The 24,575-nt window shown below is 40.5% G+C and overlaps 1 protein-coding gene across 1 annotated transcript in view; it reads right to left on the minus strand.

Moving 5' to 3' along the window:
* Nucleotides 1-24,575, minus strand: part of LOC104407401 (thyroglobulin-like) — a gene marked incomplete at its 3' end in the record, with an annotated part of 69,584 nt that overhangs the window by 39,592 nt on the left and 5,417 nt on the right. Inside the window, exons 6-14 of the mRNA XM_010016681.1 lie at nt 24,169-24,280; nt 23,549-23,628; nt 21,484-21,627; nt 19,493-19,558; nt 10,222-10,356; nt 8,339-8,519; nt 8,128-8,143; nt 6,799-6,986; nt 4,010-4,103 (exon numbers count right to left, since the gene is read on the minus strand). Of these exons, the coding sequence (XP_010014983.1) occupies nt 4,010-4,103; nt 6,799-6,986; nt 8,128-8,143; nt 8,339-8,519; nt 10,222-10,356; nt 19,493-19,558; nt 21,484-21,627; nt 23,549-23,628; nt 24,169-24,280 (1,016 nt within the window). The remainder of the gene's footprint in view (nt 1-4,009; nt 4,104-6,798; nt 6,987-8,127; nt 8,144-8,338; nt 8,520-10,221; nt 10,357-19,492; nt 19,559-21,483; nt 21,628-23,548; nt 23,629-24,168; nt 24,281-24,575) is intronic.

Raw genomic sequence — 24,575 nt, forward strand, 5'->3', positions numbered from 1 at the left:
AACTCAATAGCTGTGCAGGGCTGCTTCCTGCTCTTGAGTCTTCAGAACTAAATACTGCCTAGTCTCCAAAATCTCACTGGACAAGAACTCCTCGTTGCTCCTTCAATGCAGGTTTTCCCCTATTAAATATATAGAGGAGTCCTGCAGAGTGGACTTTTCTGTGCACAGAAGAGTCACCTCTGACAAAGCACAGGGGGAGTCTGCCCCAGAAGAGCCCAGCAGGACTCCTGGGATAGGCAGGAGATACAATGGGCTGCTGCCTATGTTAGTGCTCCTTGCAGAGCCACACGATTTTGCACAGAAACAGAAGCAGCAACACGTGTGTGTGGACCCTCTCTGCATGCACAGCAGGGCTGCGGCCAGGCTGCTGCTGCGGGAGCAGCACAAAAGCAGAAGTGCACCAGGAGACCTCACCATTTACCACCAGATCACAGCTCTGTCGAGATGACACTCTGAAGAAATACCAGTCCCACTCCCTGCTTTGGCAGCTGGTGATGGTTTGCAAAGAAGGGCTGGTGGCCCCTGCTGCAGCATCAGGGTACACCTGAGGTTTGCTTCTCTCCCTGCAGCTAGAGGGCATTGGGCTTTGCTGCTGTTATTTTCTGGATGGGGCTCAGCTAGACACAGCAGTCCCATCTGCTCTGGCAAAGGATGTCTCTGGCGGTATGGGAGGAACAGCAGGGAAGTGATGGCTTCAAAACTACAGGATAGGAGGCAAACCCCTCTCATCTGCCATTAATTTGTGATGATTGCATGCACTCCTCACTTATCTATCTGGAGAATCACTTCAGAGGCTTCTTGTAAACACAACAGTGTTACCAAGAAAACCCAAGAAACTGCAAGCACTGAAACATGCTGCTTGCTCTCAGGAACTTCTGCTCCTGAATAGAAATTGCCTAATTCACAGTGGTCTCTGGTTCCTATTTCTGCACCGTATGTAGCACAGAGAGAGAGGTAGGGGTAAAGAAAACATTGAAAGAATCTGTTTTCACACGGAAATTCATTCTAAAATAGAACCACACTGAGCCATGTCAGCTAAAACAGTATTAAACGTGATGTTGAGCCTGTTCCATCCCCTCCGCTCAAGACAGTTAAACCTGAGGTTCAAACCAGGCATTTCTGATGTGTCCACAGCCTGCAAAGCATCATGACCTCCAGGTGCCCTCTAAGTTGTGTATTACATTGTGCCGAGCACCTTTAGCCAATGCTGTAGTGATGAAAAGCTTAAGAAAGGCAAAAAACAGGAGATAAAAGTTAAAACCAGAAAAACAAAGCCTGCTGCAACAGATATGGAGCAATTTAGGGGAAGATTTAGTACTGGGGCTGTGCCTCGTGCCAAGTGTCTGGACATATCGTTCCCATTTCTAGTCTGCATTGAGCAATGACAAATCACTCTCTTTTGCAAAGGTAAAATATCACGAAAAATAATTTGGGTTTTAATCCCAAGGGATTTCAATCTCAGAACTCATGGATTTGGACATTTTAGATGAAGGCTGTTTAACGTGATTGCCTCAGCGTTTCTTGTTAGCCCTTTCAACAGCATAGTACAGTCATTTTCATGCTTTAGTTGAACTATGCCTCACAATACGAGGTATTTCATGTCCCCTGTCTATCTCTCTCTATATATTTGTTAGCCAGTTAAGTTTTTACTATACATAAGCTGGTGAAAATTTATTTTGGATATTAGCGAACTTCCCCCAAGCCTGTTCTCAACCAAATTTAACCAACCACTGCAATTAAATCCTTGAGGCACAAGAAACACAAGACCTTAAATGAAGCCTGCTGGAGCCAGTCCCTTCACCCACCACCACTTAGTACCAAGCTCAGATGCAGCACCAGTGTCAATGCCAGGCTGCAGTGGCACACAGACAGAGTGGGGCCAGCACGTTCCTGGTGGACGAGCCATGGCTACCACATGGCTACTGGCCAGTGCAGGGTTTTACTCCATACTTTGCAACAAAATGCTGGCAGTTACACTTTGAGGTGTAAAATCCGTGCGAAGACTTCCAGCTGGGACAGGGGCAGATGGCTCTCTGGCTTAGCTAGTGGGGGCATATCTTCTGGGGAGCACAGCACCTCCACCATGGTCTCCTGCCTGTAGGGCCTTAAGTCCCATGTGCAAAATCCGAAGGGAGAGAAAAGCTCAGCATCCACCAGGAAGCTGCAAGTCAGCTGGAAGTCTGAAAGGCTTCATAATATTCAGAACCATCTTCTCCACACAACTGTAAAGCCCTTAATAAGCTATTTGGCAGGGCTAGATTTAAACTCTATCCAGCCAGGCAACCTCCACTGCTTTAACTACTCTACAATATTGCTTTGTAAAGAATTGAGTCCAACAGCGATGGTGCGATAAGGGTGGGAATAATACATGCAGGGGATGGGAGAAGAGGAGAGGGGGTGCAGCTTCTATTCTTGCTTAGTGAAGAGCTTCAGCTCTTGATTTTATATTGGAACCTTTGTAAATCAAGCTGAGGCACAGCTTTGCTTTGCTGGTGTGACAGGTGGTGATGGTTATAGGTGGAAAAAAGTCTCTCAGAAGTGCCAGTTTTACTTGGAGGGTTATGTGGTACACGTAGCTATGGAAGCAAAATGAGGTGATGTCATTCACCTTCTTCAGTGCCTGACACTTAAAGAGTCCTCTGGTGACCAGCAGCAGTCCCTGCACCATGCTCTTGTCCAGGCTCAAAATTCTCCTGAACAACCTCTGCATTTCCTGCTCTCCAAGAGATTTTATATTCAGTATTTACTGGCTAATTTAACTTTCCGTGGGCTGAAAATATATAACTATAGCTCTCTGTATGTGAGTAAAAAATAGTGCTCACCGCATAAAGAAGCAGGAAAATGTTTCCTTCTGCTCCCAGCTACTTCTACAAAACCAGAAGTTTTGTTCCTCTCTTGGGCCAGACTTATGCATGTAAAACTGATTGACTTGATCAGACCTATTTCTACCTTACACCTCTACAAAAAAACGGAGGGATTCAGTTCACAGTACCACTAAGGAGAAAAGACAGACTATTTATCAGATGGCAGAAAATACAATGCTTTCAAGTAAGCTATCTTGAAAGCAGCTCTTAAGCGGAGATGGCAAATTGCCTGGGACAGTGACCTGATGTTTTCAATAAGCAATGACTTCACTCAAGGCAAAATGACAGCTTGATGCTGCAGGGAGAAAACAGACTGCTGGTCTTTCTGATGATTAAAAAGGGCCTGCAAGGGACTCTGTATGCTGCTCTCGGATAGCTAGACCAGCTCTTTCCAGACATGCACTATGACAGACCCATAAATTTCTATTATAATGACCATCACCTTCTGAAAATTGCCAGCACTCTGGAAAGAAAAAACTGTTCCTGTGCTCTGGGCCCACTCTTCAATGGGATTCACATATTATTCGGCATCTTTATCCCCAGTCCCCCAGGGGTTTGGCCAATCATCTAAGCTTGGCTTTAACTTGGAGCTTTATTTTATATCTGTTTATGAGAAATGCAAGAGCTTTCAAATAACAATTTCTCAGATTGTACCATTGGCCCAGTCATCTTTAAAACATCTGGTTTTATGCTCTGTGGGCTGGGCACAGATTGAGCATTGCTTGCTATGCTCCTTCCTCAACAGAGCTCCTCCGGATGCCAACAGGAACAGTAAAGATGAGAGTGGAAAAACCCATCTGCTGCTGCTTGATCAGTGGTAAGTGTTGATGTGACATGTTGTATTGTGTTATTATCTCCTGGACAAAGGGTCTCATTTCAGGGACATTCACATTTCTGTCCTTAATTTCCTCTCCTTTGCTGCCACCTTCTTCTTGTGTTTTGTCTCCACTGTCTTCAAGCTTTTTAATTCGCCACCCTTGTAGTTTTACCCAATCATTGCTTACTGAAAGCCTATAAGGAATACTCTTGCACTGGCAAAAACAACAGAGCACCTAATTTAACCTTGTAAGGCTTTGTGGACAACACATGGAAAGAATCATTCATGCCAATTAAAAGCACTTTGAGAAGAACTGACTCCTACTTACAGTGGTGGCAGGAACAAAGACGTTTAGATATAGGCAGTCTTCACTGACAGAGTATGATGGGGCCTCTCCGTCTCCTGGCTGCCAACAAGCTGCCCTAGAGACATGGATTGGGAAAATTACAATAAAAAGGCGTGTACTCTTTTTCCACTGCTGCTATTTCCTTATATTTTGATGCACTGAGTTCATAAAATCATTAAATGTGTAGATCTCAATCACAGCTAAAACTATGCCCACCTATACTTTGGTAACATATATGTGGGTTTCTATAAAACCCTAAAAATGCAAAACATTTTCATATCTAGAATCCTTCCCTCAGAAAATCAGCCTCATTTTAGAAAGATTAGAACTTGAAAAGAAGCCTTCAGAAAACTCACACTTTAGATAAACTGCACAAAATTAGCACCAGATGTAAGGGCTGGGGGTCCCAGGCCCAGGTCTCCCCTCACTATTGCCTGCACACCAACGTAATCCACTCTGCTGCTGAAACGTCAGTTATTTGGTTTAATTTGTAATGGTAAGTTTAAATTTTTAACCCATTTTTAAAATCCATTTACTCTAAGCATCATAGCACACCATTAAACTGTGCCAAGGAATGGTAAAAGTAACCTTTCAATAGGAATTCAGGAGCTAGCCACGCACAGAAAACCATTTTCTGGCCATCATCTGTATGAGATTCATATGCTCAAGCTCTCACGCAACAAGAATTAAGTGGATGATTTTTGCAGTTCAGATAGAAGCTATTTTGAAGCCAGTTCCTTCTACTTCACAGCTACGTTTGTATAACATAGTGAGTTATGGAAAAGCATGAGAATTTATTAGGGAAGAAGCTAAAAGAGGCTATGGAAAAGACAGTAATATCTCAGAGATTTATTTCTAAATTATCTAAACTTTTAATGCCCTTATAAAACTTTACACTGAAGAATTTAATAGAAAACTACAAGGAAAAGGACCAGCTTTGATGCAATTCTACAAAATCTTTCCACAAGGGAGGTTCCTAGGGTGGTGATATCACTCAACAGCTTTCACACTGACGTAGTGAAGCACATCATCTCCAACCAAAACTGCTAAAGACATTTTAGGCAGACAAAATACGAATTCCCAGGCAGGAACCAGGCCAGGACACAGGTCTAACGCTATTAATCCACACAGCTTTCCACAGGACAGCAGGTATCATCACCCATCCGCACCTCCAGCTCCCATGCCAAATCCTCATGCCAAGACCGACTCCAGGGAAAGACTGCCATCTACTGAGGCAAATCCACAGCTCCTCCAGCAACTGGAGACTCCAATAGCTGGATGGGGGGTTTGGTTGGGTTTGCTTTGTGTGTTTTGGGGGTTTTTAAGTCTTTTATCAGGACCAGGCTGATAAACAAATGCTTCTTTTCCATCAGTAATGGCACTGCGCTAATGTCTATTTCTTATATACAAATATCACGCAACACCAATATAGAGTCAAAAAATATATAGTGTCAACACTTTCTATACACACAGAGTGAGGTCCCCTTGATTCTCCAAGTGCATCTCCATGGTGTTAAACTCAAAGAATTATTTTTTTAGCCTTAAAAATATTAGACGATTGTATTTATAAATATAAAATATTTATATTATTATTAATGGCCAAGCTCTTCATTGGCCTAAGGAAGCACTGAGAATTCAAAAGATAGGGGTAGGTTAACTAAGGTCCCTAAATTGCTTGGAAAAAATCTCAGCCAGGCTGCTCAGTGCAGCAGCAGGTCCTCAAAGAGAGACCACAGAAGCAGATGGGTCTTTCCAAAGCCCTGTCAGATACCATGCTGTGGCTGCAAACAAAAGGAGCTGGTGGGGTGTGTGCTAACCTAACATCATTGTGCACCTGAGGAGGCAAAAAGCCACGTCCCACCAGATCCCTCTAACATACACAAGGCTGCATGGACACTGTGGTTATGCAGTTAACACCTCCACAACTCAGGTGTGACCTGAAGGATGAGGCTACTGATGCTTTTCAACTCTTTAAGACAACACTGCATCTCTTCTCACTCAGTTCATCACAGGCTTTGCTAGAAACTCCTGGAGACAAATCCTGAGTAATGGAGGGACCAAATAGCTTCCACGCAGCTGACAGGTATCTCACCCAAACCCTCCTTTAAGAAATACACATTCACAATTTGTCGTTTTGGTTCTGCCATGCAACAAAATTAAGATTCATATCATAACACTAAATGAAACACAGACAGACACACAAAGGCTACGGTCCGCAGAGTGCCTCCAACCTAAACTCACCAAGCACTGGTATCTGTACAGCCCTGGAGAGCCAAGGCCACTAATGGGAAACATTAGATACAGGGACTTAACAGGAATTTAGCTGATCTGCTAATACAGTTCCTGGTGCTAGTTTCCACTTAAGGCATTACCTAAAACACTTAGAATTCCTGAACGTCTGTCCAAGCAATTTAGCAAGTATTTGCCTTTTAACAGTTTTTGGACAGAAAAGAATATCTGAGTCCTTCAGCCTGATGTCCTAGACAGAGGATTTCTATATGAGGCCCACAGCTTCTGGTAAAATCAGTGGTAAAGTGCCCCTGTTTGGTTAAATATTCTATAGATTTATGGCTCAGGAGGAGCAAAATCTATGAATATAAAAACCTGTATAAGCACTCAGCATGAAAATGGACTGACAGCAGACAGTGGATGAGGAGTTATGCATAGATTCTTTTGCAAGAAAGGACATGAATATCATGGTCATCTCTCCAGCTACCATCACACACCTGGATGGACAAGCACTTCTGCAGCTGATAGAAGAGGTTTCTTACCGAGCCACGGTAGCATTCCAGGTTTCCACCCAAGCAAATGGCTCTGGAGGACTGAAGCGCCTTTCTGCAAGGGGAGGTGCAGCATATGGGATTCCCAGGAACTGGCTAATGTTTTTCCACTCTGAGCCAACACGGATCACCTCGGATTTGCCCATCAGATCTCCATGGGATGGGATGTACACAGATGGGTTTAAATCCAAATCAGAAATGGGCAGGAATAAATCTATCAGGTGAGGGGGGAAAGGGGAAGGAACAGAGGAAAAAAGTTTGCTTTTTCAAGTTAGCATCATTTCAGAAATGAAAATTAATCCCATTTTCCTTAGTTTTAAGATGTTATGTGTCCATTTTACTTCTTTAAATGAAACATAGATAAATCTGTGTTAATCTTTTCCTATAAAATACTTCATGCTATGCTAGATACTAGCTACTAGATATGAACATTTAACTTTTCAAACCCCTACTCAAACATTTCTTCCAGATCAGACATCACATTAGAATATAAAACTGAGCATTTCTACAAGGGGAGAGATTTTCAGACTTCCTCCTGCCCCAAGCTCTAAAAAGCTGAAATGTTAAACCTTTAAGCATAGCAAGTCAGAGAGTGGAAAGAAAACCACACGACTCATTGGTTTGGGCTCTCACCAGGAAAGACTTGCACTTCACTCTCCTTTCTAGTACCTGTTACATCATGTGAGACAGATCCTCCACAGAAGGCAACGAGCATAACCCGTGTCCAAATTCCCTACAGTCCTGTGTAGAGACTGCTGGTTTTGACAGTGATAAACCCCTTTTTCTCTTACAGAGCTTGAGCCTAGAAGGTTCTTATTAATTTGTCGTTTCTTCACAGAAATTTCAGTGAAAAGGGAATATTTCTTACTTTCCCCTTATTGTTACCCGTTTTATTAGAATTACTTCTAATACAAGAAATAATCAATATCACACAAAAAGAAAGTAATCTCTTTTAAAATCAAGGGGAAAAAAGCCAACAAAACTTACAGTTGCAACGAAGTTCATAGCTAAACAATAACATTTTTACTGGTCTACACAACTTCTATTTCTCTCTTAAATCATTTCCCTTCTTTAAAACATTAGTTCATCTTGCTTTGGTTTTTATTTTGCTTGTTTTCTCCAGAGATGTTCCTTACAACTTTCAATTGACGGTGGGTTTTCAACACTCCTTGTGTTATTCTCAGAGTTTAAAAGGAAGAACATATAGAAACATCTTCCACAGATGAAAAGGAAGGAGCTGGACTTTCATGACTGGTTTTTTGTTTGTTTTGACCATTCTGCACTTTCCAAAACATCTTTTGCAGACTAGGCTGCCTTTATTATACCTGCTTCGACACTAGATGGTAACACCATGTTTTCATGCATTAGTATTTAGGGATGTTTTCCTATCCCAATTGGTTGTAACTCCACTGAAATGGCAATGGACAACTGTCTAGGAGACATGCATAGTGCTTTATGTCTAGTGAGGATCTCCTCACTCTTCCATTCATAAGAACTGTGCACAGGCCACCACAGTTCCTTCCTCCACAGCCTCAACCTGCACTTACCTCGTCTCCTATAGATGTATGTAGCTGCCTCTTTGAGTAAAACCCGACAGCTGTGCCCTTGAAGACCATGTGTGCATATCTGTGTATCAGGGTAGAAAAGGCATCTGACTGCTGAAGGCTGGATTTCCAGTGTAACCACCATACATGACTGGTCGTTTGAACAAGCTGTGAGGTGAAACATGAAGAAAAAGAGCAGGTAAAAATGTATTCTCGAAGTATTTTGTATGACATTGTTATAAGATGTTTAAATGAAAGGTTTTACAACAGGTCAAGCAATAAGAATATGAAGTAGCTGTAAAGCAGAGTAACGGGACATAAATGTTCTCAGATTCCCAGAACATTCTCCAAAACAGCTGAAGGACAAGTGGTTATATTTGCTTTAAAATAGAGCAGAAAGAAAACTGGTATCACATGTTTCAGGAGAAGAAAAACATCTTCTAATAAAGTACTGAGGATCTAAGCTGAAGAGAGCCCCAGGGAAAGGTTTCAGAATAAGAAAAGTGATCCTCTCATTTGTCCAAGTGTATAGCACAGGGGGAAATTAGCAATGCATCAAATCATTACTGCATAGAGAGAACAGAGATTAAGAAGAAAAACATCACCAATCACCAATGAATCACCATCCAGGCCCACACTTCAAGCTGGGAAGCCCTGTTGCAGTCAGTGCCAGGAGTCTCAGGTAATTGGTACAGTTCCTACATGGTGCATCCACCCATAGGTGAGGCCTCGGATTCAGCTACAAAAGGGTCCTGCTCTTGTACCCTTAGAAACAACTGGCTTTATGCCTGATCTGTAACTGCTACTCATTAGTCCATCCAGTTTCTCATGAACTCACTGTTGTCCACACCAAGAGCATTGGCCTCAGTGTGGACAAATATAAAGGTTATAGAAGAGCTGCATCCTCATGTTTTCCTGCCTCCTCCTGACAAACAGTCATGATGAATACAGACATATATACTCTACTGAATACACTGTGACAAAACCCATACTTTGTTATGTTTCTCAGTCATGAGTGGGAATCTGCCCTCAGTTAGGTTTCCATTCACTACAACACTAAAGTGAATAAGTACACTAACAAAAATCAGGTATGTATCTACCTGTATACATACAGTAAACAAGCACAACGAAGTGAATGACTCTGAGTTTGTACTCAGAGGTGGGTATCCAACACTTCTCCTTCAGAAAGGTTCCTTCAAACAGTTACAGGAAAAACCAGTAAGTTACACTGCTCACCCTCATAAGGTGAGGACCATCTAATACAATAAAACACACCATTCAAAGAACCATCTTCTGCAGTAAGTGAGAACTTTTCCTTATTTCTACCACTCTGTGGCATTGAGGATTTGCCAGTCATGTGAAGTGAAAGGACCCCCTGCTGCTATTAGTTAAAGCAGTTTCCTTTGTTGTTACTACAGCCTGACACCCGCTTCATCCCAGCTCTTAGTCAACCTGCCCTCACACACGCAGCTACAGGTTAGTTTAGATAACTGTAGGTGGCTCCTACAGTTATCGAAAGTATCTGTATCTGTCTCACTTGGCCAGCTTTCCTTAACTGCTCTTCAGAAAATAATAACATCACCTCTTTAATTATTCACTACAATATTCTCCAAGTTGTCCAGTGCCTGGAGAAGTAAGAGATCTCTGTGCCCAAGAGGTGTCAAAATTACACAGTCACTCAATGGCATTTTATGTCTCTCATATCTTTCATTAGATAACCTATTTCAGATCCTTCTTTCAAATCCAGAAACACTGGGGTAGTCTTTCTTTAAAAATAAGTAAAATTGGTGTATCTATGTCAGAAGTGGTGGTGGGAAGTTCTTCTTGGTTTTTGAGGCTCACAAGAAAGCTATGAATAATCATTTCTTACCGGATAGGCAATAGTCTCTGGCAGTGGAGAAGTAATTGGATATATCTCTACTAACTTGCACAACTTCAAAGTCTGAGATGGATGAATCCATGAGAACAGAGGACGCACTTAAGGGTTGCCATCTATCCAAATACTCTGCAAAATGAACCATACAAAAATAATAGAAATTGAAGATTCAGTAAAAACTTCAGAGGAATATAATGTAGAAACAAAAGCATTGGGGAGTTCCCAGTGAAAGACTTTCACCTTTCTTTGCACCAACTGGAAATAAATTAAATGCTATATTCAAAGACCTCCAATTGACTAGAGCATCCAGTCCCATTTTCAGAGGTCATGTACAATTAGGCATACAAAGGTATTCAGTTAATAAAGAGGTAAATCTGGAGCAGCCCCATCCAGGTTTGCATGTAAATCCAACTGATTTAAATAAAAGATTTCTGAACAGGACTAATTACATTAAAGGATGTGGGTCATAATGGTTGCACACATGTTCCTGAGCAGGTACGGCCACTAACTCCTTGGAAAGAAGTGGGGATGCAACTGAGTGCTCCCAGAACCTGCAGCAGACATCCACATCTTTAAAGCAAGAGCTGGTTTCCTAAGTTAGGCTTCACCTCATGCACCTGCAAGGTGTCTACACCTGCATGATGTCTACATCTGAGCTCATTACATTAGATTCCTTGTACTATCAGAAGGAACAGACAGTTTTACTATGCAGTATCTTCACCCTGGTTTAGATGTCTGCTTTAGGATGAGACAAATCACTCCCAGGAATCTACTGATTACATGAGCCAGATGTCTATGTTGTCTGTACAGGGAACCTCATGTGAGCAGCTGATGTTTATGTTACCTGCATAAATCTGCATTGAGAGAGCAAGTCCCAGCCTCACAGACTAAGTGAAAATGAGGTAACAGCGCTCATAAACATTGTGGTTTTGTCTTCCCTTACAAGCAATCAACCAAACTCCAACAGAAGCACATTCGATTTTCACAGGCTTTTCTTTAAAAGGTCACGAGGTTTATTTTGATTGGTTTAATTTAATTTCATAGACACTAAGTGAAGATGAGGTAACAGTGCTCATAAACATTGTGTTTTTGTCTTCCCTTACAAGCACCAATCAAACTCCAACAGAAGCACATTTGATTTTCACAGGCTTTTCTTTAAAAGGTCACGAGGTTTATTTTGATTGGTTTAATTTAATTTCATAGACAGAATCATATGAAATTCTGTGAACTGTTCTAATGTCACGTAACTGCTACATAATTAAGAATTGCTTCTATTTCATATATATACATATACAAATATGTACACATCTATATATGCACGTGTATTACACGTATATAAACATGTATACTCACATATATGCACGTACACATGCATGTGCATGTGTGAGCATACATATTCATGTACATATTGACTCTAGCATTCCTCAAGAATTATTCTTCTGTCTCACAGTGGGTTTAAAATAATGCAGTAAACTTTACACAGCTAAAAATATCTGCAGGCTCTCCATTTTGCACACAGAAGTAAAAAAAGGAAGGCTTGGGAAAGAATAGGCCTTTAATTACTTTAGTTCCTTTCAACAGTTCAATATATCTTCAAGGCAAAAGGGCTCTGCTGTGGCCACTGAGTCCTAAACCAGAAGTTGATGTTACTCTCCCCGTGTAATTGGAGGGTGAGGACAGAGCTGAGCCAGCTGTTGCCTTGCTATTCCTGGGAAGCAAATCTTGCCCTGTTGTTTGAATTTACCACACAGATGCACAAGTTGTGGCCGTTCATTTCATTAAAGATTTCTTCTAGTCTTCTGAGAAATGGGTGACTGGCAAAGATGGCCAAAGTTTCCTTCAATCCCTTCCTCGCAGAAAGATGGCTGTGACCATAACACAACATCAAACCTGAAGCTAAGGTTAGAGGTTCATATAGTCAGGGCTGTGGCATGCCTTCCCTGCAACTTGGAAATCCTGATGTTGACATACTTGCCCAGTCAATGAGAATGCAAGATCCAAACCAGACCACAGACTAGGCTGGTTGCATTGTTCCTTGAGCAAGTAGGCAGGGAATGGCAATGGCTAAATTAGATTTCAGAATTATTTAATTCCAAATAATTCATGATCAAAGGTTAACTGCCAAAACTCTGACTCTATGTTGATGCTAAAAGTCTTTGCTTCTGCAAGGTAAATCCTTCCCAAGGAAACATAAACTGCAAGCACGGGTTATCTCCCAAAGCACAAGCTGAAAAAACCTGATGAGCAAAAGAAGCGTGACCAGCAGGACAATGAAGGTGATCCTGCTCCTTTACTCCCCTCTTATGAGACCCCATCTGCACTCCTGCATCAAGCTCTGGGGTCCCCATAACAAGAGGGACGCAAAGCTGTGGAACAAGTCCAGAGGAGGGCCATGAAGGTGATCAGAGGGCTGGAGCACCTCTGCTATGGAGACAGGCTGAGAGTTGGGCTTGTTCAGCCTGAAAAAGAGAAGGCTCCGGGGAGACCTTAATGCAGCTTCCAGTGCCTAAAGGGGCCCTACAAGAAATTTGGAGAGGGACTTTTATAAGTTTATGTAGTGATAGGACAAGGGGGAATGGCTTTAAACTGAAAAAGGGTAGATTTAGATTAGATAGTAACAAGAAATTCTTCACTATATGGGTGCTGAGGCACAGGTTGCCCAGAGAAGTGGTAGATGCCCCATCCCTGGCAGTGTTCAAGGCCAGGTTGAGCAGGGCTTGGAGCAACCTGCTCTAGTGGAAGGTGTCCCTTCCCGTGGCAGGGGGGTAAAACTAGATCTCATATTTCTTCCCACCCCAACCATTCTGTGATTCTATGATCATCAGCACTATATTCAGGAGTCTAAACTAGTAAGGGAGCAATGACCCTGCAATCACAGCTTGACTTGTGTAACACTGCACTTTAGTTTTATTTCTCCTTAATCACTGACTATCACATTAGTTGAGAGAAATACAGTGATTTTAGTCATGGAAATTACCACATTTCATAATAGTTTCTCTATTTTAAAACCATCTAATATGACCTGTTACATGACTCGTGTTAGAAAATTTCTGCCCCCACATCTAGGATGACAGTTTGTGGTATTTATTTAGAAAGATACTTAAAAATAGAAATCAACTCTAAGTGATGGAGAATTAACTATTACATCCTCTCCAGATATTATCTGCCTATACTACTAGATCCACAGATCTTCCAGATTGTATCTTGTCAGTTAATGTTTTCAGTTATTTATTTCAATTATTTACTATTTCAATTATTATTTATTTTTTGTCCCAGAAAACATGAAGAAAAAATTTTTATTTAATCAATGACTTAAACTTTCTTTTTACATAAGATCAATGTTGTTATCTTGCACTGTGTATAGTACTAGTAACTGAGGTCCTACTAGCAGAACGAGTAATCTCTCTAGGTTCAGACACAAAGCTCCAAATTACTAGCTGTGGTTCTTTCCAAAAAGAGCCTTGTCTGGATTCCATTGTAAGTCAACAAGTCTGGGTGCATCAGTGGTTTTGGAAGATATTTCACCAGACTGATTCTCTTCCCCTGGATTCCCTGACTCACCAAGTGACTCTGGCAAGTCCCACAGTTCTCATATGACTCTGCAGATCAAACATTCAGAAGCACTCTTGCTAAGCTAAATTCTGCTCTCTCAGAGTAGAAATCCAAAACAGTTCCACAGAATCAAAATAAATTAATTGGATTTACAGCTCCAACACTTGAACTTGGCCTCCTGTGTCTATCTCCCTGAGATTTACTAGTTTACTGCTATTAAAATCTTTTGAAGGAGCTCGAATTAAGCTTCCGCGTGCACACTGCCATCATTAGGCACATGTAATGTGTTCTACATTTGATCCCAAGCTAAACTTCCTGCTTCTATATTAAAAGATCTGTATTTTATCCCTTTATGTGGGATAGACTCAAGTTAATAACATTCATTTGAAATATGTATAAGACACGATGGGCACTTTGTAGCCCATGCTAGGCACAGAAGAGTGAGCGTTCACGATGCAAACATCCATAGATTGTACATTCATATTTAAAACATATTTCACTTGCTTATTCTGCACCCCCAAATCTCACAGAAGTGACCCTTGCAACCTCCCAACCCACAGGGGTTGTTTTTCAGGTTGCTTTGGGGTTTGTGGTGGGTTTCTTTCTATTCTCAGTCCTGGATGAAGCATTCATAATCTCAGGTCAGATGTAGATACTGAAACTTCCGGTGTTTTCCCTTTCTGATCTTCTGCCCAGCAGACCCCAGATGCAGATAAATGCAGAAACACTACTGCTTATTTTAATGACAGAGCAAAGCCCTTTTAGCCAGAGTCATCCACAGCACCAATGTGGACGTTGCCAGCCAGCAGTTAGCTGCAAAAGAGACTTTGGCTATTAGTTGTTTCCTTCTTCCCTTCTCCTGGCAGCAGACCCAGCAATGCCCACAGGTATGCACATCCACTTGGGCAAAGCAGAACTTTCCATGGCTGATCTAAACTTGCCCCATCTAGAAACTGATCTTGCAAGGCACAAGGCTACAGACTGGTCACTGCCTTTACTGAAATTGCATAAGTGCACCTGATGGGCTGGAAGACATTTCTGATTTATATATAGGTTAAGCTCTGACCTTCCAAACCACATTTTGGCAAATGCTTTGATTGGATAATTACAGCATTCTGAATCCAGCCAGCCCTGTAACTTTCATTGCAAAATTATATATGTCCCATACAGAGAGCCCCTCTCTTCCAGATGTTCGTGTTTGCATAGGCAAGGTTTAAGACTCACACTTGTTCCCACTTAAGTCATAAGATCACAAGACCAGAATAGATTTCCTGGGGACACAGAGTTCAGCCTTCCACTTTCACAGACTATGACTTTATGAACCCCTTTTCATAAAGTCAACAAAAGTTTTGTCTCTGAAGCAAAGAGGGGTCAGTTCTGAGTTTGCTGGAAATTTTGAGATTTGATATAAGAAAACAGAGATACAGAAATGCAATAAAATAAATTAAACTTGAAAGAAAACTCATGAACTTGAGGAGTTACATAAATCAGATGAGGCTAAATGAGGCTAAGGAGGTACATAAATCAGATCTATGGTTCAGCGTGCCTAATTTATATTTGAAAGACAAATTCTGATCTTAATTCTGAAATTTGTGAGCCATATTTAATAACCCTGACTCAAGTCAAAAACATGCTCACAGGCTGAACTCAGGGCTTTATATTGCTAGTGTTCAGAGGGCTTTTTTCCAAGGAAGACTGTCTGTATACCAACAGCCTCTAAAACAAGAAAATTGTCAACTCAGAGTGGACGTGCAGGAAATATACTCTTTCTAAAACATAGTTGTTTCTCATTTTTGTCCATCCACTGAGATTTTAATAATTCAAACTGAGTAATATTCTTAAAACTGCTGCATAATACCTATAATCACACCTCAAACGTGTGCCATAATAACAAATGTGTTATTTGTGGCTTTTAGCAGTGAGCAATGCCCAGGTGAAATGCAAAGTTTCTGCCTCCTTGAGTAGTACCAATTATAGTAAATTGTATAGTAATAGAATACTAAAAATGTACCAGATATTTATCTAGGCTTAAAATAAGCTGTTTTCAAATAGGCTAAAATCCTCTTGTTTACAAACAGACTAAAAATCAAACTCAAACCCAAAGATAGAGAAATTCTGCACCAAAACTCCAATATGCTGTATGGGGGCACGGTACATCAGCTCCTGAAGGTGGATAAAGAGGCTGACTCTATTCCACACCAAAGATCTCTATGACAAACCCTCAGCACTCTGGAAAAACAGGAAATCAAATGATATTACTAATCAACAAAGTCATAAAATCAGCACCTGTATTGTTGAGAATGAAAATACCCCATGTCTGAGATAGTCAGATGGGAAATTTATTCCCACATTGGAAAATTCTGCAGCCACTGCTCAGCAGCACATTGAGGGAATGGCCATAAATCATCAGGGGATCCCAGGAGGCAGAAACAAGAAGGGCCTAACAGATCATTACATACATGTGCCTTGGTGGTTTCACAGTCAATTACTTGATTTGAATGGAGTGGGAATGGAGCCTATAGGGTATATATGATATAACTAACAGAGAAGAGATTTGGATTAGATATTAGGAAGAAGCTCTTCCCTGTGAGGGTGGTGAGAAACTGGAACAGGTTGCCCAGAGAAATTGTAGCTGCCCCATCCCTGGCAGTGTTCAAGGCCAGGTTGGTCCCATAGGTTTGTACGTCCAGCTTGTTACCTAACTTGATCCTCCACCACTGAAAATAAGTGTTCCTTGCTGCAGTCTTCCCCCCTCATCTCAAAGTCTGAAGGCTGGACTTGAGGTAAAGACCGAGATGAAGAAGGCACCTCAGCCTTTTCCATATCCTTTGCCATCAGGTTTCCTTCCCTGTTCAGCAGCAGACCCACATGTTCCCTACCCTTCCTTTTGCTGCCCAAGTACATGTAGAAACCTTTCTTATTGAGGCTTTTTCTATTGTTCAGTGGTCTGTGGTCTTCTATCGAGAAGAACAATGAGTAAAATAGACAAAGCATCTACTTCCCTCAAGGCTGAAAATAAGTCTGCTAATCTGGGTTTCTTCACAAGGTATTTGGGCTGGAAACACCACAGACTTGGAATGGAGTCAGCAGCCTGACTGCAAATGGGAGGAACCAAAGTGCTGGACACTCTGTCCTGAGTATTGCAAATTGTTAACTAGAAAATGAGCAGTCAAATGTATTAATTTTCTACTGAAATATAGGCCACGATTGTGCCTCAGAAAACTCAGACTAATTGGGCATAAGATGAACTTCACTAGTTCACAGAGCCTTCTGGCAAAGTGTTCAATTTTAAGTATCTTTCTGATCTTTTGATGGAGAGTTTTATACATGTTTTTTACATGTGTATATATATGCTTACATGCACACACACACACATACACACACATGTCAGTGCCCTTTAAATAATAACATTTTCTCACGTTCACCATCTGGTTAACCACATAGAAGTCACAGTAATTTTCTTCCCCATGCATAAGCAATACCACAACATAGCAAATTCAGCCACTGCTAGCTTTTTCTGTTATGCCCAACTCTAAAACCATTCTGTAGCACCTATTAATATAACATATTTAATCATAAAGAGTTTGGAAACAGTGGTTTTGAAAATCTTCCCAAACCTCTGACATGACACAGACAGCATCTCATCTAAATAACCAGGCTCATGCTCTTACTGTCACGAGGAGGCAGAGCATAGGAAGGGCAGATGGTGCTCGGTTGCATTTTGAATGTGTTGCTGCACACACTGGTGTGAGGGACCCAAAGACCACAGGGTACTAGTGCTAATTTGACTTCCAGGCTAGCTGTGCTCTTCGTGATTCAGTGACTCCCCCTGACTGCTGTCCTCAGGACAACCAGTCTAATCCAGAATCCTGCACCTTCATGGGAGGCTCTGCCTGCTTGAGTGGATAACCAGACCTTTGCAATCCACAGACATCCCTAGTTGCTCTGCATTTGGAAAGATGACCTGGAAATGAGTGCGACAGATTAAGATTGTTACTAAGGGTAAAATGAGCACCTCACTTTCTGTGGGTAAATTCTGGGCAGTCTTTAGAGCAGAAAACAAATGACATATTGAAAGGCCTAATTTCTTTAAGTGCTGCTTAGGTCACTGTTTTCCTACATTTAAGAAAGGAAGGAAAAAGAAAAAGGAAAGTGACAAAATTACTGCTTCACACTGGGAAGATGAAAGCTTCACACTGGGAGGAAGAAAGCTTTAGTAAAGTGGCTTTCTACATCTGTGGGAGAAACAGTCTGCAGAGGAGTTGAACTGCCCAACCTCCATGTACCCCACTAGCTCCAAAAAGCATTTCACACAAAAAATTTCTGCTTACCTATAAAAAAAAATAGCAGTTTTCCTTCTATTACATTAAAAAAGCACAAATTCTACTAATAAATACGAATGGTTTGAACATGGTCATGACTGGTGGTCAGAGACATGATGATAAAACAATTATCACAAAGTCTGAACTCAATATTGAAAATCCGTTGCAAATATTAACCATCTCCTACAAGCTCAGCTGCATATAGAATCACAGAACAGTTAATGTTGGAAAAGATCTTTAGATCCTTGTCAAAGACAGACAGACACAGACTAAAAACTGTTTAGATCAGAAAGAAAATATAGAAATGGATGACTTCTCAATTTCAGCCTAATCTGAGGGTTGAACTGAGTTTTCTAATGACTAGTCAAGCTGCTTCCTTCCCGATACACGCAGCATTGAGCAGACATGCTGTGTATTTCTGGAAAGGAAACATCAGGGAAGGCTGTAGCTGTTGACAATTTGCATGTACTTTTTAGGGGGCAATAGACACAAAGCCCAGAAAGACAGAAGTTCAGTTTCATTTATTAAGAGGGTCCACCCACTTACATAAAATAATGCGTGTGTGTGTACCGCAAGGTTCATCTCCTGCAAGACTGATACAAACTCTCTTCTGTCATAGCAAGTTACAGCATCTCCTCAAAAGTGGGACCCAACACACACCTGAAATACTACATTTCTTGTGATCCATGATATTCCAATCCTTGCAGGAGACCACAGACAAGGAGTAAAAGCAGTACAGTTTAGCATTCGTCTGTACCTCCAATTATAAAGCAGTATAAACCTGCATTAGTTTATGGAGGAATTGCCCCTTTCATCATCTTGGTTTTGGGGGAAAAATAGATTTTCCAAATTTGACTATTGCAAATGCTTTTATCTCTGGAAACTAATAACTAATATTATCTAATAAAAACTCATTGAGACTTCTTGCATTCAGTATTACTGACAGAAACTGCAAGCACCAGATGCTACAAGAAAGGTCCTAGAAACCCCACAACTGCGGACAATAATGCAATAAGCAGCTTTCAGAGGGCTACTCTTGCCATTGGCCACTGCACTAAAGTGTCAAGGTTTATCCACTGAAAGTGATGTGACATCCACACTTATAAATGATTCATTTCATCATCAGTCCTACCAAATATCTTGCCTCAGTGACCTCTTGTGGCAGTGAGTTGGAGAGATATCAGGCCACCATTGTGGATGACAACAATTCTTCCATTTAAATGATACAAAACTAATAAAAGTGAGTAAACACCTGAATGAGTAAACTCATGTGAAGACAAACACTTCATTATGGTGTGATCTTTTAGAAATAGTGTGAGGAAATCTAGAAATACACACAAAACAGAAGATGTTTCCTTTCTTTTCCTGGCTTAATACGTGAATACACTTACCACTTTCTGACCCCGGAGGTAAACTAACAGGCGGACACAGGTTAGCCATGGTGTTCTTCAAATCAGCTAAAAACAGAAAAAAACCCCAAAACATTTATAAGCAGCTACATTTGAAGGTTTAAAATGTAATCAACACCTCAATATTCCCAGTATTGCTGCTGGGATCTGAATGTTGCATCTTCTCACCACGAACACCAAAAGTAAGGATATGAGGCTGCTTTGCTATTGAATGCTTTTGACCTCATACATCACTTCAGACTTCCTTAAATTTCCATATTAATAAACTTTCCTACAAACACTTCTTAAAATGCAGTTATTTACAAGCAACTCATTTCAGTAGTTCTGTGGGTTTCTTCCATGCCCCTCTTTGTATTTGGTTTTCTGCATCACAAGAGACATGAGATCTTCTCTGCTTCCTGATTAGCAAACTGGAATTTCTCAAACCAAGAATTAGGTACAAGTCAGTTTCCAGCAGGAAACTTTCTAAATTAAAATTCCAATAATCATTCATATTTTCCACACATAAATCTTCTCATTTGCTAATATTTCCCTTAAATATTTTGCAGTTTTAAATAACAAAGAATAATAATAATAATAATTTTGTAAAACATTGGTTAATTAAATCAGCTATACATTCTCTACTACGAAAAAATACATTACAATCCCTACAGAAGCTGAAGACAAATGAGCTTTTCTGTTTGCTTCTTCCATTTCACATTGTCCATGCCCATATCTACTGTCCATAATCAATAGATACTTCTAAACATAAAAAAGGTGTTTTGCCACTCACATTGACAGGAATGAAGAACTGGGGCTAGCCAGAACTTTCTTTAAAATGCTGCTGTATGTTCCTTATTGACTGAATTAGAACCACGACTACACATAGAAGTCAAATTGTAAATGAAAGAAGACGAGCAGGCAAACAGCTCACTCCTCAACTTAGCATATTATGAATGCGGAGGCACAAGTACCTCCCTACAACAAAAGTGTGGACTAAAACCAACTACCCTGTGTTTCATGCTCATGTCCCGCTACAGTAAATTCCTCCTTCAGATTTAACCCATTTTGCCTTTCAGGCTCAGAGGTTTTTTGTTCCTCTTCCTGGTTCCCGGACACCCAACACACCAGCAAAACTGATACAAATTTTTGTCAAAAATATCTCCATTTGCATAAACATCTGTGCCTTGCTCTGTGTTATAGTGGAAACACATCTGCAGTTCCTCAATGCGTAAGGAAACGTCACTGTCTCTCCTAACACTTCACTCTTTGCATAAACCCCAGGCTCCTCTTCATCATCCCTCATGTCCTTTATTTTTGGCTGTCTCTGCCAACAAGAGGAAAAAGAAAATCCAGGAAGTGGAAGTGTATCTACACCTCCACTCTCTCCCCTTCATCTTTCTTACCCTCATTGTCTCTCACGTCACCCCTGCCCACAGGTTCCTGCCATCGCCTGCTATATCAGGGCTGTTGTTCCCTTCCTCTCAGTGCTAGACCCCCAGCCTGTCCCTCACCGTAAGTTTCCATGGTGTCTCCCAGCTCCATGCTGTCTCTACTCTGTAACAAGGGTTGCCCCACTAGAGAAGCAAATGAAAAGCTTGAAAAGCTCTGGGTTGAGTTCAGACACTTTGAATCTTACAACACAAACCAAACCTTTTGATGTTATGCATCCACACACATCGTTAAACCATAAGCCAAGCAGTGAGAAACAAAGAATGATGTCCTGACCAGGACTGTGCAGTGGAACAAATCATATTTGGGTTCCAACACTGGCCAGAAGTCTCCTATACAATCCAAGAAATTAAATTATACTTCTTTGAGGTATTTCTATTCCTTTTCTATTAAAATGAAGATTAAATTGCACCTTTCTTTCCCTTGCACATGCTTGTCTGTCTTGTCTGATCCTTGAATGTGGGTCCTCCAGCTGAAAGCCCGAGCTTCCATACATTGAAGCTAACAAGCTTCAGTGTGCAGAAAGGCCCTGCATCACTTACCAGGCTTTTGATACCAGCCAAACGGGTGTATTCTGACTTCAGCATTTGGTGAACTACAATTTGAAACTTGCCAAGCACTTCTTGCCTCCTCAGCACACGTCTGGATTCCTACGCTGTTCAGGGTCAGGCACATAATCCTTCCACCTGTCAGGGAAATACACAGCTATAAATACGATGAGGAAAACTTCCCTTTCCTAGATAGTATTTCGAGGGAAGTGAATACAACACTGTTAAAAGGAATTCCACTGACTTAGAAATCAAAACAAGGAAATACATAAAATGGGCGAAGTCTTACTGTTGTTGAAAATAATGTTGAAAAATCACAATGAATTCCATGTGAGAGAAGGTGGGTACAAACATTATAATCCATTAAGATCACTGAGCATTTCCACTAAGCAAAGATTAGAACCTATCCTTTGAGCACGCAGACCTTTGTGGCTATTGCAATCTTGGAAGTCAAAAACCTGCATGTACGTTGGAACACAGCCCCTACTTACATCAAGATAACAATTCTGCCTATCAAAGACCTAGTGTAAATATTTCTGCACCTGAAAAAATTGAGAGTTTGAAACATATTTCATTGAAGATTTAGCCTAGCTCATGTTAAAATCGCTACTGAAAGTTCTCTTGACTATGTGAATGCCAGGCCTGGATGGCTGAAATGCCACAGCTAAAAAATATTAATCAAATAAACTAAGAGATGTCCGTTTTGCACGTTTTGTGCTTCAAAATCCTTTATTTGTTTTAGAATTACGTAAAGAAACTTAAAATCATATTCAGGTAAGACTTCAAATTTCACATTGTCATACGGACATATGAAAACTGTCAACTAATCTTGATGTGTGCAGTAATTCCAATCTAAACTGCACTGGATTAATTTTCCAAGCTACTAATTTTTGACTAAGTGAAAATATTGTCTGCTCAACAAAAAATGGAATGAAAAATACGTATTTCTGAAAGTGTTCCAAATTCCCAAATGAACTGTAAAACCAGCACATACTGTCTCAGAGAGTTGTGGGAGATGTCCCTGCCCACAGCAGGGGGGTTGGAACTAAATGATCTTAATGTCCTTTCCGACCCTAATCATTGTATTATTCTATGATTAATTCTATGATTAGCACTTGACAAGTCCAAAACCAAAGTTAGCTATTTTAGTGGCCTAAATCTAAATTTGGAATAAAACATTAAAAACTATTTCATTGACTTTGACCTGGATGGCATCCAATTTTAAACACCTGCTAAAGTCTTCCTTTTAAACAAAGCACTTCCTTTACAGCCACTGGAGCAAAATAGAAGTACGTCCATGACAGGATTCAGTCAACCAAAGCTCTTAAAGACTCCGTAGTTGTGTCTATACATCTCTCTGCTGACTACAGAGGGAGCATAGGGTGACAACACCCCTTAAGTTGGCCATCTCGAGTGAGTAGTAGCTTTCAAGTCACACATACTTTTAAAGCTCTGACTTCCTCAGACCGAAATCCTACCTGAGATAGGTTAAGTAGTTAAAATACTAAGGAGAAGAGACAGGCAACCTCTATCTGCAACCAATCTTCCTCACTGAAGACTAAAATCTGTGAGCAGAGAAGTTCAGACATCCAAGAAAGCCAAAAGGCTACGCTGCCTCTAAGTAGCCATGGACATTATGTGCTTAACACACATTTCATTTCAGCAATATTTAGGTTTCTAAGTCACTTAAGGCTTCAAAAAATGAAACAACATTGAACAAAAAATCACAAAAAAGAAGTCAATCAACATTTTGGAAGAGAAGTTCATAAACGAGAAGTAACTGTTCCGAAGCTTTATCAGCTGGAATTTCATGCTGTTGGAACTGCAGCCTCTTAAGGACTCATTCCCATGAACTTTCCTTATTAATTTCTGAGATGTGGAGCATGTCATTGGGCTGAACTCCTAGAAATGGTTATGGTTACTCGAAAATGTGCTAGAGAGGGTTGCATAAGATCTGTAAAGGCTTTTAAAGTGCCCTTCACAGCAAAAGAATAGTTGAGTTTGGAATAATGGAGGGAGACTTAAATGATTTTAAGAAATAAAAATAGTGAAAAAATACCTGATAGCTGGGAGTCATTAAAAAAGCCAAATCCTGTGCAACAGGGGTCAGCATCACACCAACGCTCACAATCAAAGAAGCTGGGAAAGGATAAACGTCATTATTCTCAGTATCATTAATAATCTGTCTATGTGGAGAAAGGAAGAGAGGATACTGCATAGGAGAGAGACACTGAAAACCTGTAGAGATGCCTTTCAGAATAAGACTGTTCACAGCTCTTAGACATTCCATACTGCATAGACACTTCCATACCTTTTCTATTTGTAGATGAAGTTATGTTTGATCACTATACATCTACCAGACTACATCTAATAATTTAGTTTATTTTGATATCTGCACTAAAAATACCAATATCAAATATTAAAATTGGTATATTATTGCTAAGACATTTAATTGACCAACCAGCAATTTAATAATTCACATATATATAATCACTAAATATATACATTATTATTTACAACTCAATTACAAATTTCCTTTAAATCATGTTATTTTTTTCTTCATTAAATATTCTCAAATAATGCTGTTCTTGGATCAACATGTCTGATGCGCTTCGTCTGCTTTGGTATTCCAGGCACAGTTAAACTTCCAGTAAAAACAAAGGAACAGTCACATCCTACCCATCTGAAACAGCTTTTCTGCTCATGTCAGTCTTATTCCTCACTGAGATACCCATTACTTTCTGGAATGGTACACGTGTGTAGAAGCTCTTCACAGAACTTTTTAGAGTGACTGAAAGGGAAAAGAAAAAGAAAACTGGAAAAATCAGCTTAACCTTCTAATTTACATGTTCTGGTCAAGCAATCACATGGTAAGGGTGAAGTTTATGTTTCTATAATACAATGGTCTTGATTGATTACAAGATAATTTTACAGGATCACAGTAATGTGATAATCAACCTGTGTTGCACTTTGGGGTCCCTGAAAAGACATGATTTAATAACGTAGTTCAATGGACCTTTACAAATCATAGGTTCCTGTACAGTGGTAACAGGCTTGTTTGTTCAGCTTCCTCAGATGAGCCCTAT

The sequence above is a fragment of the Nestor notabilis genome, unplaced genomic scaffold (genome assembly GCF_000696875.1).
Source record: "Nestor notabilis isolate BGI_N333 unplaced genomic scaffold, ASM69687v1 scaffold666, whole genome shotgun sequence".
In the NCBI taxonomy this organism is placed as follows: Eukaryota; Metazoa; Chordata; class Aves; order Psittaciformes; family Psittacidae; genus Nestor; species Nestor notabilis.